Below are 17,881 nucleotides of genomic sequence, written 5' to 3' on the forward strand. Positions count from 1 at the left end.
TGTGCGAGGATTTCTTTTAGGTTCGATCAGTCATATTAACTGAACTCATAGTTTACAATCAGAAATTGTTACATGCGTAGAACCAACGGTTATTTTGTCAATGTTTTTATTTAGATTTATCGTAATGATTTTAATTGATACAATGTTTTTCTGGTATACCGTTGTGTTGTTTGCTACCATTCCAAGGTCCAGAGTTGAGAATTAGCACATTAAAATTCTCTGTAAATAGGTTTCCTTCAAAAACAACTTCCACCACCCTAACTTATATTGTCTGTGCGCTATATCACATTAGTAAATTCCACCATTATGTATGTACATTCAACACAGATTTCGAAAAGGTGTCTATTTTCAATAGGTCGTAGTATCACTTCGTATTCCAGTACAATCATAATTCTTTACGCCATTAATATAATTGAATGAAAAAAAATAGTCAACCAACTTGTCATTTTACACTCAAGGACATTGGAATGGTTTTAAATCGTATAGTATAATGTAAATTCCTAAATGCATTACAGCATAAAATTTTTATTGTTTATTATGCGATTCTGATGAGAAATATGAATATAATGTTTTATACGTGAATTCGTAAACGTTATTTTTTCTTTTAATTTAATCTTTTTAAATGTTAGATAGTGCATAGTCCCAAAAGTGCACTTTAAGTGCGCGGTTGGCTCTTTTTTGTCGTATACTAGCTGTGCGGAGCGCACTTGTACTGGTCGCAAACGGCAGAAAAATCGGCTAAAATCGACTACTTGTTGAATATCAATAAAACAGAACATCAATTAAAAATACTGCGTGTATTTTATTCCGGTATATTAATATAAGAATAATGTAACGGTATAACTCAGGACATTATATTCACTAAAATGTAGTGCCAGGTTCGCGGGTTATAAAGAATAAGGCTAACCGATATAAAAGAAACTGTAAACGCCAAAACAGATATATTTTTGTTAAATATACAAACAGTGAAAAAATTAAAATATTTCATCTAATGAACTATTTAGCCGATAGTACTTCCAGCGACATGTTATAACAGTGTTATACCTAATCGTTCGTAGTTTCTTTTTTTTTTTTTAGTTTTTTTTTTGCCATTTTTCTTTCAAGTTTTATACAATTGAAGAGATATTTTCCTATAATCTAAATATATCATATTCAATAATTATAATCAATTAATAATAATCAATATCGTAATGATCTCAACTAATCAATAATGCAAAAATTCATAATTATAATATATATAATGATGACCTTAACTATATAGATGCCTAAGGACTATCTTTATATTTAATAATAATATATAATTTTCATGTTGAAAAATCGTATACATCAGTGTTTTGCAGGGCATTGCTTCATTTGGGCAAGGGACATAGATAAATAAGAACATTGCTGGGTGGCAGGAAGAACGTTCGTTCATCTTCCCGATACCCAGCATTTATCTTTAAGCTATATTCTCCGAATTGTGATTACATAATTTTAGTTTATTATATTTTATCGTTCGTATACTCGCACTGGGGCAAGCCTTGGATCACAGATAGTGAGGTGATCAAATTTCGATAGTTTTTCAATTTTATTTTCCTGTATCTTCTAAGGATTTCAGGGCGACAGCTCCTGAAATCAAACATCAGTTGGCCCATGTACCCCGTGTGTTATCTTATAATAAATAATATCAATAATTATTTATTTCCGAAATAACTTAAGTATTCAAATTATTATACTGATAACGACTGTAGAAAGATATAAGGGGTTTTATACGATAGCTAACTAATGATAGGCAAGCGCAATCAAAATTAAATTTCAAAAAAGTAATTTTAATATAATAAAAATTCATTGCTGAATTACATAAAGAATTTGTTTATACAACCATGCACACAATTTTCCAACATAATTCAAAGGGTGTTTAAATCTCAGTCGCATGAACAATAAGAAGACTCCAGAAATGTATTTATATTTCAGGGCACAGAAGAAAAAGAGGTCTTCTTATGGTGCATTTGGATATTGCAAGGTAAAGTAATGAGAAGTAAAATTGAAACAGTAACTCATAATAATCAAACAAATTAAGCTTAAAACATAGTTCGTATAGGTGAAATAACCATTCGCTAGCATACGAAATACAATGTATAATAATACGAATTAGAAACAATTATTTCGTAATAAATTCATATCCCCTAGTATCTAACATAGTAGTAACTAATTCATACGTGATGCTCTTCATTATTGGACAATTCGATTTATGCTATCTTCCTACAGACGATTCTATTGTATTTCCTTGTATTTGTTCAGTATATCATATGCATTAAGGCAAGATGTAGTGCAAAGGGTACGTAAAGTTATCATAGGGTATGGAACTGTAATAGGTGTTAATTTTTTTGAAGCCATTTACACGAAATAAACTTCTGGTAGATCTAAAATTGCAAAAATTGTAGTAAAAAGATCATAAAAAGAACTTTTCCTTTGTAAACTATTTTTGCACATATTCTTCATTTATGAATACCGAGAGAAAACACAATTTCAATTTACCTATTTTTTATTTCGAAGAATCTTAGGCAGAACGCAACGTTAGAAAGGTAATATTATAGAAGACAACGTCGTTGCGCTTAAAAAGTGGAAAAATTCAACTTCACTAAGAGCCGAGGAACAATTCAATGATAATACATAACTGGAGAAGTTTCCAGTGATTCGCAGAAACGTATACAGATCTAATCGTTCGCAAACAAGCGTTCCTAGTAACAGGTATAGAACGAAAATAAAATATGAAATATATTGTTTAGTGCATTACTCTGTTTAAATAACAGAGTATTACAATATTCGACACTAAACAATGAGTGATACAATTCGTGTTCACCACATGATACTGACATAGTCAACTTGGTGCATTAAATTCGTCGCTGTTCTACTATACCGTAGGCTGCGACCACTCATCTTACTTTAAACAAGGTTCCATTCCCTTTGAATTCTTCAAAATAATAAACACCCAATTTTTGGCTATAAATATGGATACAAATTTTACCGAATTATTCAGTTTTTTGTAGTCTTATTGAAATTCATTAGCTTTTATTGTGTGAAATCGAGAGACAGTTTACTCTCTGGACCGATTACACTCTGGGGCGTTTTTCATTTTCCCGGTCGGAATCAGAGTCCGCCGAATCGTGGAGTGGTGGAAATTCTGGAACAGCCTCGCGCTGTGGCATCCAACCTGCTCCGCCCCCAGCCATTGCCTTGCCCTGCGTGATTCGATTCATTCATTTATCCCTTAGTTACAACTGCCCCATTATTAATTTTTTTCTTCTAGTAACAAATGCCATTTTGTCAAACTTTATTGCCGAATCAGTCCCAAAATCTCTACAATAACACTATTTTAACTACAGTACGCAATCAATCTACAAGTTTTTCAAAAATTGGGAAGAAATAGCATCATTGTCTCGATCCTTCAATTTCGTTATTCAGTGAAAGGGTTTTGGGTCATTGACTATATAAAATAACAAAACCAGATAACAAAATATTGCGAGTAGACAGTAAGTATTTATCTTGAAAATGCTGTTTTAACTGTAAGGTAAGAATGACACATTTCTAATTTTGATAATTTGATAGGTATAATTTATAAATAAGCTTTATGAAAAATCTCTATGAAAATTACATGTAATGTACATTAGATCAATTATAATTATTGTGTGATAAAATCAATTTGGGGTGTTGATTATTTCAAATTTTTGATCAAGGAGACTAGTATCACAAACTTTGACAATTCATCGGGTTCGAAAGAAAGAATCAAGTCCTACTTTTTGATATTGCTTTTTTAGATGAAACGATCGATTTGTCTAGGCTCTTAGTCAATTTCCCGTAATAATTCGTATATCTGCAGATTTATTGTTCTCTTCTATGGAATCCTAAATTCCTGAGATGCAAATAGCGATCCCAGTTAATAAAACGAGTCCTCAAAATAAAACATAAACTTATAACCAATATTATAATTCTACATGCAACCATGCATGCTTACAGACACTCGATACATAATATCTAATAAACATTTATCTAAAATATGCTAATCATATCTACTGGTTAAGTATCAAAGCCATTAGCCGATATGTACAAAACCTGCTTATGTAGCTGCCGCTAAATAGCTGCCGAATCCTACTTTTTAAACTTAACCTAATATTCTAAATCTAAAACCCAATATTATTAAATTCTTATTGCACTCTGAAAGTAGAATTTTTCTTAAAAGGCCATCTTCGTAAGTTTTCAAGTTATATTTCCATGTATGATGGATGTAATAGGACGATTGAAATCTGTTCAAGGCCTGTACATTTCACGCAAATTGGAAGGGATTTTTTTTCTCTTCATTGAACACCTAGTGGGAAAGCAATCAAAAAATTGTAACTAAATATTTAGACTAATTCGTTACAACGATACTCGCCGTATAAAATATTCATGAATATTATCAGGCTTCTCTAGCCGCCATAAAATAATATCGCCAATATATTGCACTTTAAAACGCACATACATGTATTATACGTGTAAAATGTAGAACTTAGTCGGATAGGCTTCAGTTAATTGAATCAATTGAAGACTTAAGCTTGCCACCTAAAATTTCTATAATTCATACTCATTAAGTTATCTAAAGCTGACTATATTTAATTCAAACATGTGCTTGTTGCAACAGAGGCGATCCTCTTGACGCATCTACTGTTGATTATTTAAGCTGCGTCGCATCACTGCAAAACAATTGACGAGACATCAGTCTCTCTCTTTTCATTTAATTATATAATTTTTTAGTACTAATCTAGTAAAATTGCAAATATGCTAGGCTATGAACTGTGCTTGTGACAAATAATATTAATCTCTGCTTCCCTGTGCTGACTGGTATGCGTACCGAGTGATAGTGAATGAGTGTTGAGGATTTAGCAGACACAACATAGAAGAAAAAGTAATACCAAGGTTGTCAAAAAGCAAATATTACATAAGTACGAATGCAATTCTGAGAACACTTGAAAAAGCAGAGTGGAAATTCTCTGCGACTGAAATAAACTCGAAATGGCTGTGTAGAAGAAATGTTTTTCAATATTTAAAAAATAAAGCAAATTAAAGAGAATCTCTATAGACCGAGATGATGAAAATAATTGATTTAAATGGTAAATTTGAGTTCCCCTTTTCGAATTTATCAATACAACCTCGTTGCAACAACCACAGTTCATTATTCTTCATGGAAGGATCTTCCCGAAGCAATTTATACAGATAAATATATAAAACAATATTAGATCATATTATACTCGTTCAGGCGAGTGCCCAGATGCAAGCAATGTTAGAGAAAAAGTTAGTATTGACTTTATGCATGAACAAATGATGCGCTTAATTTAAAAAGAATTAAGGGAAATACCGAAATAACCATGGCAAGATTTTATCTATTGAATCGGCCATTTTCGAAATTAAATACGATCATTTTTTTTCCTGTGAACCATATTCACCATGGCAGTTGTTTTGGGGGAGAGATCAATCGGCGAGCGTTTTTATCGTACTATAAGCTGCTTCTTTTTTAATATACAATTTAAAATCAGTCTAAGAGAAGAAACAAAACAATAAGAGACTTGCTCCGGATTTGAGGTCGACGTATTGGCGAGAAACTGAGGCTGTCAAGATTAGAAAATAGATACGATGCTATTTCTTATTTGCAGACACACACAAAGGCTTCGAAATTCTAGAATTTAATGAAATTAATCATTAAAATTGAAGTCTTAGTGATGTGAATCCAAGTTATTATTTCTCGTTGCGTTTAAACAAGCTGCAAACCGAAATGCAAACAATCTTAATTCCTGTACCAAGACCAAATTTATGGCATGCATTTTAGTTCCTTCATTTCAACCCTGCAGTCCCTTTAGGCAAGAGCATAATTCGATTTTAATACTGACTCGCTTTTAATATCAGAATCGCTACTAGTAACGAAAATTTGACACGGTTTCTAAGGTAACTCTCCTCTAGCCAAATTTATCGTAATTACAAGACAATATACTCCACCAGGTTATAAATACTGCAAAACTACACCATGCACATACAATTAAGGGACTTTACAGAAGCGGTATTTTGGCTTGAAAATTGACTCGCAAAATGAGAACCATTAATTGGAGTGGACAAAAAGTGTGAATATTTCATGATAGCTACGTCAAATGTGTTTCTCCAATTTCACAATTTTGAGGATAAATAACACTTTTCAAAAAAGTACGTCAAAATCTAGATTTTCGTGTGATGAATTTGAAACAAGAAGAAACATAATACTTGGGAGAGATAAAAATAGTCAAAACCGTACCGAAATAAAGTTAAATTTTTTACACACGTCAATATTTTTGTTATTCATATTTGAAAAGGTATCCAAAACAGTCATTATTGGGAAATGTGAAAAGCCGACAATGTAAATTAAAAAAAAAAAAAAAAGATAAAAAAAAAATGAAACAAGCAGAAGCCCTCTCGATTCTAGGAGTGCAAGCAGCGTGCAAACAATGTGAATAATCAAGCTGTTATGTATCATTAATAAGTATGTGCAAGAGTTTAATTCTTGCCAAGGCATACTTTATAGGCATAGATATATATGTATATATATATAAATATATATGAATGTATCACTTCTTCCATACCTGGTGCATGGGATCATAGCCCATCGAACCGTCGTTGTATGGTTGAGAACCATAGTCGCTACCGTTAATGCCCATGCCATATCCAGCCATATCTTGTGGACCTCCTGGTGGCGCAGGTGACATCATTGGTGTCGGTGTACCTTGGCTGGCTCCACCCATGCTGTACGGTGATGCTCCTGCAAAAGCTGCTGTAGAAACAATCGCGGTGCATAGAGGATTCGATGGTTTAATCTATCGAGAAAATAAAACAATTGGAGGTAATAATGTGAATGCCTAGCAGCTATGGTTCACCTTTCACAAATACCAACAGAGAATTGTATCAACATTATTTTTACAGTTTAAAACTGGAACACGGAAAAATCGTACTTGTCTTTGAATCAATTGCATATTGCAACATGCCTGTCACCTCCAATGGTTTATTTTCTTCATTAGAATTCATTTGTAATTTTCCTTTCGGGGTATAATATTCGTTTAAAAATTTGTATCAGCTCGATTTGTTGTGAACCTTATACTCGAAAATTGATCGAGTGAGAGAAATGCTTATAGCACCGTTTCAAAGGACGCGAACAAGTGCAAATGTTATTCAGAATTTACTTCTTTATTGCCCAGAGGATAACTCGGAACTATCAGAATTGCGTTAAAAAAAACTCCATAAATTTTCAAATACATCGATTTCGAACGGCGTGGCGCGATCAAAACTTGTTTCAACAAAACTTTACCGAGTCGTCTAGAAACTTTCTCGGGATCGTTTATAACTTCGACTCTCTTGTCACGAGTACACCAAAATCCCGTCGGGAATTTACTACGCGTGAATTAAATGGATTATAAATACACGTCAAGGTTTGCGATACGTTTGCTACACACGCGAAATATTGTATGGATCCGTAAAATAACAAGACATTGGTTCCTACCAATTCGGATGATCGTTATAAAATTGGGAAAATGAAAATCAACGTATAATCGGCTTGAAAATTTAGAACTGCCATCTTTGATCGTAACCTTTTTTTTTTATCGGTGTATACCACAACGTTTATATTACTGATCTTTGATCAAACACTTTTCTCAAAGGATATTGATTAACAAATATTCAATTCGACTTACCAGCAGCTTTTTTGGCAGCGTAAAGGTTCGCTTCCTCTTGCGCCTTGCCAATATTCTTCTTGTATCGTATCCTTTTGTTGCCGAACCAATTAGACACCTGAGATACGAAAGCGATACATGATTCAAGTTCCATAAGCGATTATATGGAATGGGGTTTATGATACGTAAACGTCTATTAAATGTTTCTAACAAGCACTGAACGGTGGTGTAAACCCGAAAAGACGACATAGGCATTGCGTAATTCGTACATACAATATGTAATTTTAACGTCGCGTGGGCGGCCCTATTCCTTGATTGTAACAAGAGACAAAGCAAAAGTCTTGAGAGCGGTTGTCAGTCGGTGCCTTGATGGAAATGTCTAATCTCGTAAAACGTCTTTGCCTTGCAAAATGCAGACATTTCCACGTTTCATAGATTCACGTTTTAGTGGGATTTTCTTTTCTCAGATGGTTGATATACAACGAGAACGAGCCAATCAAGAAACCATTACTCTAAAATTTTCTTGGTCGTAATAATGTTTGTTTTTAAGGATATAATAATCGTGCATTTTGAATGTTTAATGCGATAATTTAGTAACTACAAAAATACATTTCTCTGGCTTTCCTTTAATATGGTGGTCCTAAGGATTGAACTGAATGCAAAAATACGTAAAATAGTTTATCACTTCACAATGCGACGTATCAGCAATATTTCGTCAGATGGTAAACAAAATTTGGACAAGTGAAAACAAGATAAAAATAATTAATAAACGGAAACAAGAATAATTGCATCGCAATGAAAATATGCGGAATGATAACTTATTGTTCATCTATACTACTGAAACAATATAATAAATAAAAATATCTTGAAACGTGCACGAATGTGTGTATCGTAAATAAAGCAAGACCTTTGAAGTGAAAAATTGTTCGACAGTCACTCACCTGACTAACCGTAATGCCACACTTTCGCGCCAATTCTTCCTTGGCTTCTTCGCTGGGATAAGGATTACTCAGGTGTGAGTAAAAGTATTCGTTCAGAATCTCGGAGGCTTGTTTGCTGAAGTTCCGCCGCTTGCGTCTGGTCAATTGAAGAGAACGTAAATAAGATTATTCGTCGAAAGATTTATACGTAGGCAGTAATTCTGCGCTTAGCAGATCAAGCTGTTGAATTTTTCGACCGACACGCAGCGAAATACGATTTTACAAATTTCATAAATTTCGTAGACAGAGTGATTTACGTGAGGTATATATAACAGATTTGCTGCAGCTAATCTTGACGACTAATTATACATACATATTTATAAAGCTCGGATTGAGGTAAGCTGAAAATTACCTTGCGTCGAGAAATCGACTTCTCAAGATCATAACTGCCTCACACGTCGACTGTTTTAGCTGCATCTGAATGCTGGAAAACTTCTTGTGTATGATTTGAACCATTCTCTCGATTTCCTTCGGCGTAATGGGCCTGGTACGACTTTGTTCCCTCAGGAGGTTCATAACGTGTGTCGTGAATTCGTTGCATGCCTGAAAATCCACATAATTTCCATAAAATAATCCAGGTACGTTAACGAGCCTAGAACTACGTCAATATTTATAAACGAGAAAATCATCAGTACAATAGGAAAAACAGAAAAAATTGTCAAACTAATTCTTCATCCAATGAACGTGAGTGGACGCATCAATTTCTACAATTCATCGGCAAGTACAGCCGCATGTTCGCAAATATTATTTTCTGCGGCACCAATAAAAACTGCCCATAATTCATCTATCTGTGAATATCGAAAGTTTGAAAGTGTTGAAAGTCGACCATGAGAATTGTAATATTTGGTAATCGTCTAGAATTACTCGAAGAAGACTTCTTATTTAAAACTCGCTGTGGGATTAAGTGCGGTGCAATCGCGTGCGAAAGAAGCAACAAAAATGTCCTGAAAACCATGAAATGACAAAAACGTAGAGGCTTGGCTCGACTGTAGGCCTAGATAGCGGCGTAGAAGGCGGGCGAGCGTCGCGACGGAGACGACGGTATCAGTATTCGGGACAGGCACGCGACGACGCTGGCTTTTCCTGGGGGAGGCGCGGAAGGTACGATAGTCAGGAGAGTTGGTTCGGGGGTCGGGTGGGTTTGCAATTTCGGAATGGATTCCGCGACCGCCTCTCCTCTCCTCTCTACTCCTCCGCTCTCCTGTCCTCTTCTCTTCTCTTCTCTTCTCTTCTCTTCTCTTCCCTTCTCCGCCCTCGTCCCATCTCATCTCCGCTTCTCTCCTCTCCTTTCGGGGCGAGCGGACGAGAAAAGGCGAGCGGTGAACACATCCCGACGGCAGCCTCTGCAGCCTCGACAGGGATACGGGGGGATACGGGGTGGGAAGAGAAGGGAAGGGAAGAGAAGGGGGAACGGATAGATTGGATGGAAAACCTGAAGCTCTCGCCTCTCGTATCTCTCCGCCATAGCTCTCCTCGATTCCATCGGCTTCGGGTAGGACTGGTATCAGTATACGTGTGGACGGGTACGGGATATAGTATAATGTGTGCGGTATCATCCGCGCGTAAGAGAAACGCTGACATACAATTAAAAACGAGCAAGTTTGCCCGTCGGTTTCTATATATGCAAAAATTTTACCCGCGTGGATAATTGCTTGTTGTTCATAAGAAAATACAACCACGTGTGCGCTGCAGCTACGCGATTGACGTATCCATATGACTGTTTTTCTATGCACGCGTCAAGTTTTCCTTGACGCGATAATGACCGATACATTTCACGTACAATCTCCATTTTTCACCAGAAATTACAAAATAGTAAGAATTTCTGATCAACGATTCAGTTTTCGTACCGCACAGCAATTGCTTTTATTTCATTGCATATTTTTTATTTTAATGACGACCTGATTACGGTTTAAAAAGTTAAGTCAAACTCGGTACATACGCGTAGTCTATGTAATAATAATAATTTGGCTATTGGCGCGTTTATGGGGAAATAGCGATCGAGGAAAAAGAATAATTGACTTCATGCTAGCGAGTCTAATAAAGAGATCGCTTTAATATATTCTAGGTAGAAATTTGCAGAAAGGTATAAGGCGTCAAGTGAGTTGACTAGATCTGGTTAACTGAAACGCGGTCGAAATCAAGATTAAGATTAATTGAAATTTTTGTTCAAATGCGATAAGGGTTGCCGCAGGTTGAGGTGGAGAAATACGATTCGCAGCACAGCAACGACTGACAGCCAACCTGCGATACCGAAACGCACTGCTTTGTCTTTCAATCGAAAATCTCGGATAATCTGAACAAAAGAGCTCCGGTCGTGTTCACTTAGCGTCGCTGCAGACAAGAAAGGTGGAACGAGAAGGGGAAGAGAGCGAGAGCGAGAGAGAGAGAGAGACAGGAAGAGGGAAGAGACGAAGAGCAAGGTAACGTTACACCGTGACGGTGTCTGACGTTCGAATCTCTCGCTTAAAACGCCATTTTAGATCCGCCAACCCAACCTCGAGGAAGAATTCAAATGCCGAGAGTTCTTGCAGCGTTGAAGTTTAACAAGAAAATTAGACAGAAAGTGTAAACGATCAGCCATGTCAACAAGACCGAATGAATAGCCCTAAATCCTGATACGACGATAGGACAAAAGTCCATACTTTCTTCCTCTTTCTTCCTCTGTCGAACCACTTAGAGTACAGACGTCAATAATCAGAGTTGGAAAGGACTCGCAATCATCGAGCAGCCGCTACGAGCCGAACAAACTATCCCAAAGAAGGTGAATTCCTGAAGGTATTGTAGAACGCGAGGAGCTAACTCAGGACACTCTGTTTAATTTATTCGAAAACGGCGACAGCAGCCTCGGCTTTGAAGTATGTTAATGACCAAATTTATCTGATAAGTGGTCGAAGCAGCACGCTACTGCACGCAGACGTCTAAGATACCGCGAGGCGGGAAATTTTCGAGACAAGGATTATAAAGGTGTGCGTGTGTGTCCGGCGAACAACGCGGTTCGTCGTACTTTGTTATATTATAATCGTCGAGAAGTCTGACGTAGGCTCTGTATAGTTCCCGTGTGGCGTCCATGGCAGCAAACGAGGGCCAACGCGATGACGGTGGCTAAAAATACTCGCAAGTTTTACCTTATAACCTATACGGAGGGAGGAATGCAAGCCGTTGAGAACTGAGCGTTTACAAGAAGAAGGGAAATGCTGCCGATGAGGATGCCGCGGCAGAGCCGAAATTATCGCCTCGATCGCGCGAGTTGAGAAAATTGAAGAAATCCGATCGCGTTTTGACGATTTTTTAAAATCACCGATACAACTGTTCCTACAACGTTCCTCGATCGAACGGCAAACAACTGAATACATAGTTGTAAGGTATATTCATGTGTGATTTCAGAAATCACGAATCAATAGTCAGGCCGTTGCGTCATGCGAATTTCGCAATCTGCATAGACACTGAACGCTTTACACATGATACCTAACATACGCCTGTACAGGAATGAAAACGAAGCGTGTTTCTAAAACCCTTATCTCGGCTTATACGTTAACCAGGAAAGCTACATATAAAATACATATTATATACAAACAAGACTGTAGAAATTTATGTAGAAAATGATAATACGTTTTTACGTTTTTAGGCGGAGCCAGTTTATACTGCGTACGAACGGCACAATTTTGCTGTCACGCCTTCTATCGCGTGTAACGAGAGTTTGGCGCGAGTGCAGGGCACACACGACATTATACAATGTCGCATTATACAACGGCACGCGTACTCCTACTATCGAGGTATACGCTTGACATGCAAGATTTTACTTAGCGAGGCAGGCCGGTTCATTTGCACACAAATTGTCTTTTCGTTCGTTCGGCGTATACTCGGCTAGCATTTGCTCGTCGAAGCGACGGCGACGAGCAAACCAGCAGCTCGTGCCACCCGGCATTTTACTCAAAATTAGATTTCTTATTTTACATGTGTGTGCGTGCGTGTGTGTGTGTGTGTGTGTGGGGCCAAGTTCCTCTCTTAACACGCGGGGTGAATTTAAAATTTTATCGATACAACGTACAAATTACTCCTTCAATTAACCAAACTTAATTAATACGACCTCGTTTGCGGGTCACCGTATATTATTATTATTATTTTATATACATGTATATTACACTCACTCCTACTATGCTCCAAGATAATGGAATTCAGAAGATTACGGTGTACAAGTTTACATTCGGTCGAATTTTTGCTGAAGCGTAAAACACTGATACAAATAAGAACCAAATCCAGGAAATCTCACGATTAGTGTCCGATTGTCACGACGATGCATGCGGAGTAAAGGTGAAAGTGCTTAAAGAAGAATCGATCTTTCAACTTGACTATGCAGATATCAGTCGTGACGTCAGATCACAATTCACCTGCGTGAATTATACGTAAACAACGAACAAACTTCTTCAATTCTGACTGCAATCGATCACGATTGCACAATCAAAGAGGCATTGGGTATACATAAAGCGTAAATCAGGTAATCAAGACCTGATTATCACTCCCTTATACCTGTTCGTATTTCTCGAGCTCTTGGTGGTAGATTTGTCTGATTTGTGCCAACTTCGCTCTGTAATCCGAGTGCTCGATGGCGTTGTCGGGTTGTCCGGGTGGACCAGCGGCCGCAGCCGCAGACGCCGACGCCGCGGCACCAGCACCGCCTCCTTTCTCGGGTCCAGCAACGCCCTCCGCAATCAGCATGTTGTCCAAACGCATCAGCTGAGGGTCGGGAGGTTCTTCTTCCTGTGTGTTACGGAGGGAGAGAACTGGAAGCAGAAAAAAAGTCCGGCTTATTAATTTCTCGTCGAAAATTGTACGTGTCTCGTGCATGAGATAATATATAATGACGTGAACATTGTCGTTCGAAGTCAATTAAAATGTACTGTGTAGTCATCGTAATCAATAGCATTTAATAAACGATATATCGAGATGGTGATTATAGACGCGGGATAAACGATGCTGCAGTAATAATATTGATTTATTCGAATGATTCTAATCACGAGTTAATAATGGTCGTCATATTTCGTTATTCCTTTTTTCGCCTTGTGTATCAGCCGTAAGACGTTTCTTGTATAATATAAAAAAGAAAACACTTTGCTCATTAGTCGAGCGTTGAAGGAAATTTTCATTTATCGCTTTATTCGAGCGTTCCGTTCGCCGTTTGTACTTCGGAATTCGAGTCGTTCGCTCGTCGTAATAAACGTATCAATTTTCGTTGCCTATCGAGAGGATGACGGGACGACGATTTTGGATGTTTCGCATCCCCCAGCTCCTGCAGGAACGTAACGCGCAGTGGTTTAGCCGGTTTTAGTACAATGCGGGGGACGCTCTCGCCAGTAACAGCAGTTTTATTGTATTTTTACGGCGCATGATGGACCTGGACGAGCCATAAAACCTGGGACCTTCTCTGCTCCTCTTCGCCGAGAGATACAAGCCCATCTTCGCGGCACTACCACCGCCTTCACGACGGTGTCAAAGAGCTCTTTCAAGTGAATGTCGCGCACTTTGACCGGCCGTAAACTTTGCGGATAGGAGATAGGAGTGGCGAATGGCAAATTAATACTTCCTGGGCGATAGACGCTCTACCCCGTTTTATAGGTACAGCTCTTTGCCTTTTCCTCTGTTCTACCATGAATTTTAAACATTTCCAAGCGGTACGTTCCACTTTAAAAGACCGGGGAAAATTCTCGGCTCACGTAAGTAAATTGTTGCGCTACCGGCATGGAGTGTGATAATTATTATGCGAGAGAAAATCAACCCTGTTAATGAAGCAAAGAAAGGATGGGGGTAAAAATGTAGAAAAAGATCGACAAGTAAACGGGCCGTGAATGCTTAATTTTTAACAAAGCGAAAATTTCATTTACACTGTTAAAAAATAGGTTAGAATACAAAATCCCAAACTATAGAATCGTCGGAATTATCCTGATTTTTTGCTACGTGTTAAAATTCTATGCATCAGATTGTCTCGTAGTTGAAAATTCTATTTCATCCTACTTTTTCATACTCACCCACGAAAAAAAGATTAAACATATGACTTCCAGGTGGTTGATTCTTATTTATATGCCGACGTATTTATATTGACATTTGATTCATTTTTCTTTCATACATACGACGGCAAGTGTATATTAAATTTTTTTTTCATTGAGATTGATGAATGCAAGGTGAAGGGGAAATGATAAGACCGAGTCACTGCAGAATTGGACAGACCGACGGATGAATAAACAGCTGATATATGGCTATTCGCAACGGGAAAAATCCCACACGAGACGGAAAGACAATACGCAATACGCCGAAAAATTCGTTTAATGTAGCTGAACTGCACCGCAGGACGATATTTTGTATGAAAACGGTTATCAAAGTACCAACTTGCGTTTCATTCGACGATATCGAAGTTGACGTTGCGATATCATTTTTTCTCCTTTTGCGGCGAAGGGATATAAAACGGTATAAAATCGTCGTCAAAGTAGTAAGCTGCAGAGTACAGTAAAGAAAGAGGGTTCAGAAAGGTAAGATCTCTCAACCCGAGCAAGCAGCGGCGACTGTTGCGGGTTTAGCGGCTGTTAAACGGTTTAGGTATCCAGTAAACAGGTTTATTTCATTCCTTCCGAAGAGAGATCGTTCGTAGCTAACCGGCAGATTCGAGTTGTAGATCGTCTTGCTTTTAATCGCGCACTTAGGACGGGTAGAAGTACAGACGTAAAAAAAGAAGAAGAAAAAACGAGATGGCAGCAGTGCCCAGTCAAAAGGACAAATGGGAAGTGATCTCGATTTACGATTTTATCAAACATTAATTGTTGCTAATTTCACCCGCTACCGATAAAGCGAAATGGGTAACTTGTTCCCCTCTATCAAGCTCTGATCGTCACCCCCCGCATTCTGAGGTAATAAAATAAAGTGTCGATTTCCCCGGTCGTGAGAATGAAAATTTATGAAAATTACTCGCCGATCGTATAACCTTTGTAATACATATATATATATGTATATATGTATGTACGCCTACTCAGCTCCGCTTCCATTCAAAATTGCAGTCAATCTCGAGCGAAAAGAGTGATTCTCGAGATTCAAGTAGGCGTCCAGGGCTGCAGTAAGAATCCTCAGCCCTGCAGGCGGGCGAGCGTGAAATGAATGCAAGAGGGTAATGCATTTATACGAAGTGTAACCCTGTCTTCCCAACTAAGGCGATTAACTTCTGGAGCGACTCCCGCAGGACCCGAGGTGTAAAAATTTCGAAATTATGTTCCAGGCTTCGCTGCCCGGAGGCATCCACGTTGCCGATTCTGTGGTAACCAAACTTTGACTAACCTCACCCTTCGGAGTGCCGCAGATATTATGTATGTATATGATATAAAAAAAAAATATGGTATTTTGATAATCATTTTGATGTCACGAAAGTTTTGCATCGATGCAGTGAAAATTCTATTGCAGTCGGGAAATGAACGCGATGATATTGGCATAGTTATTATGCAGATTCCGAAGAACGATAAAGACTTACAGAGTCGCGAACTATAAAGTAGAAGAATAATAATAATTATGGCAACAAATTGATTTCAAGTGACGTGTTATTCATAAAACGTAAAAAGAAAATGATAGAAGAGTGAACTGCGGACGGCCTGCAGGTAATTGAAAATCATGGCAACAGATTCAAGATGTAGCAGGTGAGAGATTATATTAATAATGCAACTGCACTCTTAACGAGTTAAGCCATCGTAAGCGGCACTGTAACTACAAGCGGTCGCAATGAACCGTTCTGTCGTAACGCACAAAATGTTCATGCAATAATTATGACAAGAGCTGGGACGATATCGGGCGCGACAAAAATTTGAAAGACGAAACGACAACGAACGTAACGAAAAAAAACTAAACTGCGAAGAACACTATTGTTTATGTTATTCGACGAGAAATATAATATATATAATATTAGAGAGATTATTACATTATATTTATTTTTATTTATGGAGAGAGATAAAGAAATTGATTGATAGTTGTATTTTACTCTGGGGGTTAGCCCATGAGAGCAAGCTTTTACAATTGCGATCACAAATATCATAGTTACATATATATTACATATATAATTCATCTCTCAGTCTCTAAAACTTCCTCGCAGCGAGTTTTACGAGTTGCATAAAAATTTCGTAAATAACTAAATAACATAAATAGCGTAGAATTCAATATCTTGAAACTAGGCTCACCTTGGTTTACAATATATGAGAGAGAGAGAGAGAGAGAGAGAGAGAGAGAGTAAGAGAGTACTCCTTTCACCCAATAATCTGGCCATTAGGGTGTTAGGCAGGTCCTTATGCTCCTGGCTGCTGGCTGCTGGCGGTTCGCGAGGGGTTCGGGGGGTGTTTCGGGGTCGGAGGTCCTTACAAGCACGTAAACTTGGTTTTACTGGCAGTTAAACATTTTACGACAGAGACGGTCTGCCCCGCGTGTACATAGCGGCATCATGGTAGGTGCCACCTATACGATGCGAGAGCGACTTGCACCAGCAGTGCGTGCGACGAGGGCACGATGCAAGGGTGACGGGTGAAGGGTGCAGGGCGAAGGGGAGGGGGAGGGGGACGACGCTGATCCTTGCTGAATGCAGGACGACTCTCTCCCTCCATCGCTCTTCTTCCTTCATCACCGACTGTGAATAACGTTTCGCGATTCCGTGTCAACTGCGCTAATTTACCGGCCCGTTTGACGCCACGAGAATTCTTCGCCAGCAATTTTCATAACTTTTCTTCTCGTTACGTGTTCTTTTCCTTGTTCTTATTCATCTTTTTTCGAGAGAGGATGTGGATGAAACCCGAAATAGTCGTCGCAACATTACTTCGTCGTGAGTATAATAGGAATTATTTTTGTTATTATTATTATCATTATTATTATACCGCATACTTACTTACTGGAAAAACTTAAAGTCAAACAGTCGAGATGATGTATTACATATGGGGTAGTCCAACTCACTTCGACCTGCGTACACTCCTTGAACTCTTGGATTCGACCCACAATTTTTTATATATGATTGTTTTCACTTTGAAAAGTTCTAATTTTCTTTTTTTATATTTTTACGACACGCTTCGAATTTTCTACAATTTTTCAAAACCATCTTATTGATTGACAAAATTTTAAAATCTGATAAATGATTCCCGTTTCTAATTTTTTCAATAAATTTTTTTTTTTATCAGAAACAGCTTGAAAACT

At 37.9% G+C, this 17,881-nt stretch overlaps 1 protein-coding gene across 5 annotated transcripts in view; it reads right to left on the bottom strand.

The window, feature by feature from the left end:
• Nucleotides 1–521: 521 nt before the first annotated feature.
• The window catches only part of LOC124407628 (homeobox protein extradenticle), a 50,315-nt gene continuing 32,955 nt past the window's right edge, over nucleotides 522–17,881 (bottom strand). The window contains exons 3-8 of one of the 5 annotated variants that reach the window (XM_046883926.1): nucleotides 13,208–13,461; nucleotides 9,033–9,223; nucleotides 8,642–8,777; nucleotides 7,722–7,818; nucleotides 6,621–6,808; nucleotides 522–3,221 (exon numbers count right to left, since the gene is read on the bottom strand). In XM_046883926.1, the coding sequence (XP_046739882.1) occupies nucleotides 3,093–3,221; nucleotides 6,621–6,808; nucleotides 7,722–7,818; nucleotides 8,642–8,777; nucleotides 9,033–9,223; nucleotides 13,208–13,461 (995 nt within the window). In that variant the 3' untranslated portion in view covers nucleotides 522–3,092. Of the gene's footprint in view, nucleotides 4,710–6,620; nucleotides 6,852–7,721; nucleotides 7,819–8,641; nucleotides 8,778–9,032; nucleotides 9,224–13,207; nucleotides 13,462–17,881 lie in introns of those variants that run through there. The other 4 variants (XM_046883930.1, XM_046883931.1, XM_046883927.1 and 1 more) reach the window with 4 other exon arrangements.

This window comes from Diprion similis, chromosome 6 (genome assembly GCF_021155765.1).
Source record: "Diprion similis isolate iyDipSimi1 chromosome 6, iyDipSimi1.1, whole genome shotgun sequence".
Classification (NCBI taxonomy): domain Eukaryota; kingdom Metazoa; phylum Arthropoda; class Insecta; order Hymenoptera; family Diprionidae; genus Diprion; species Diprion similis.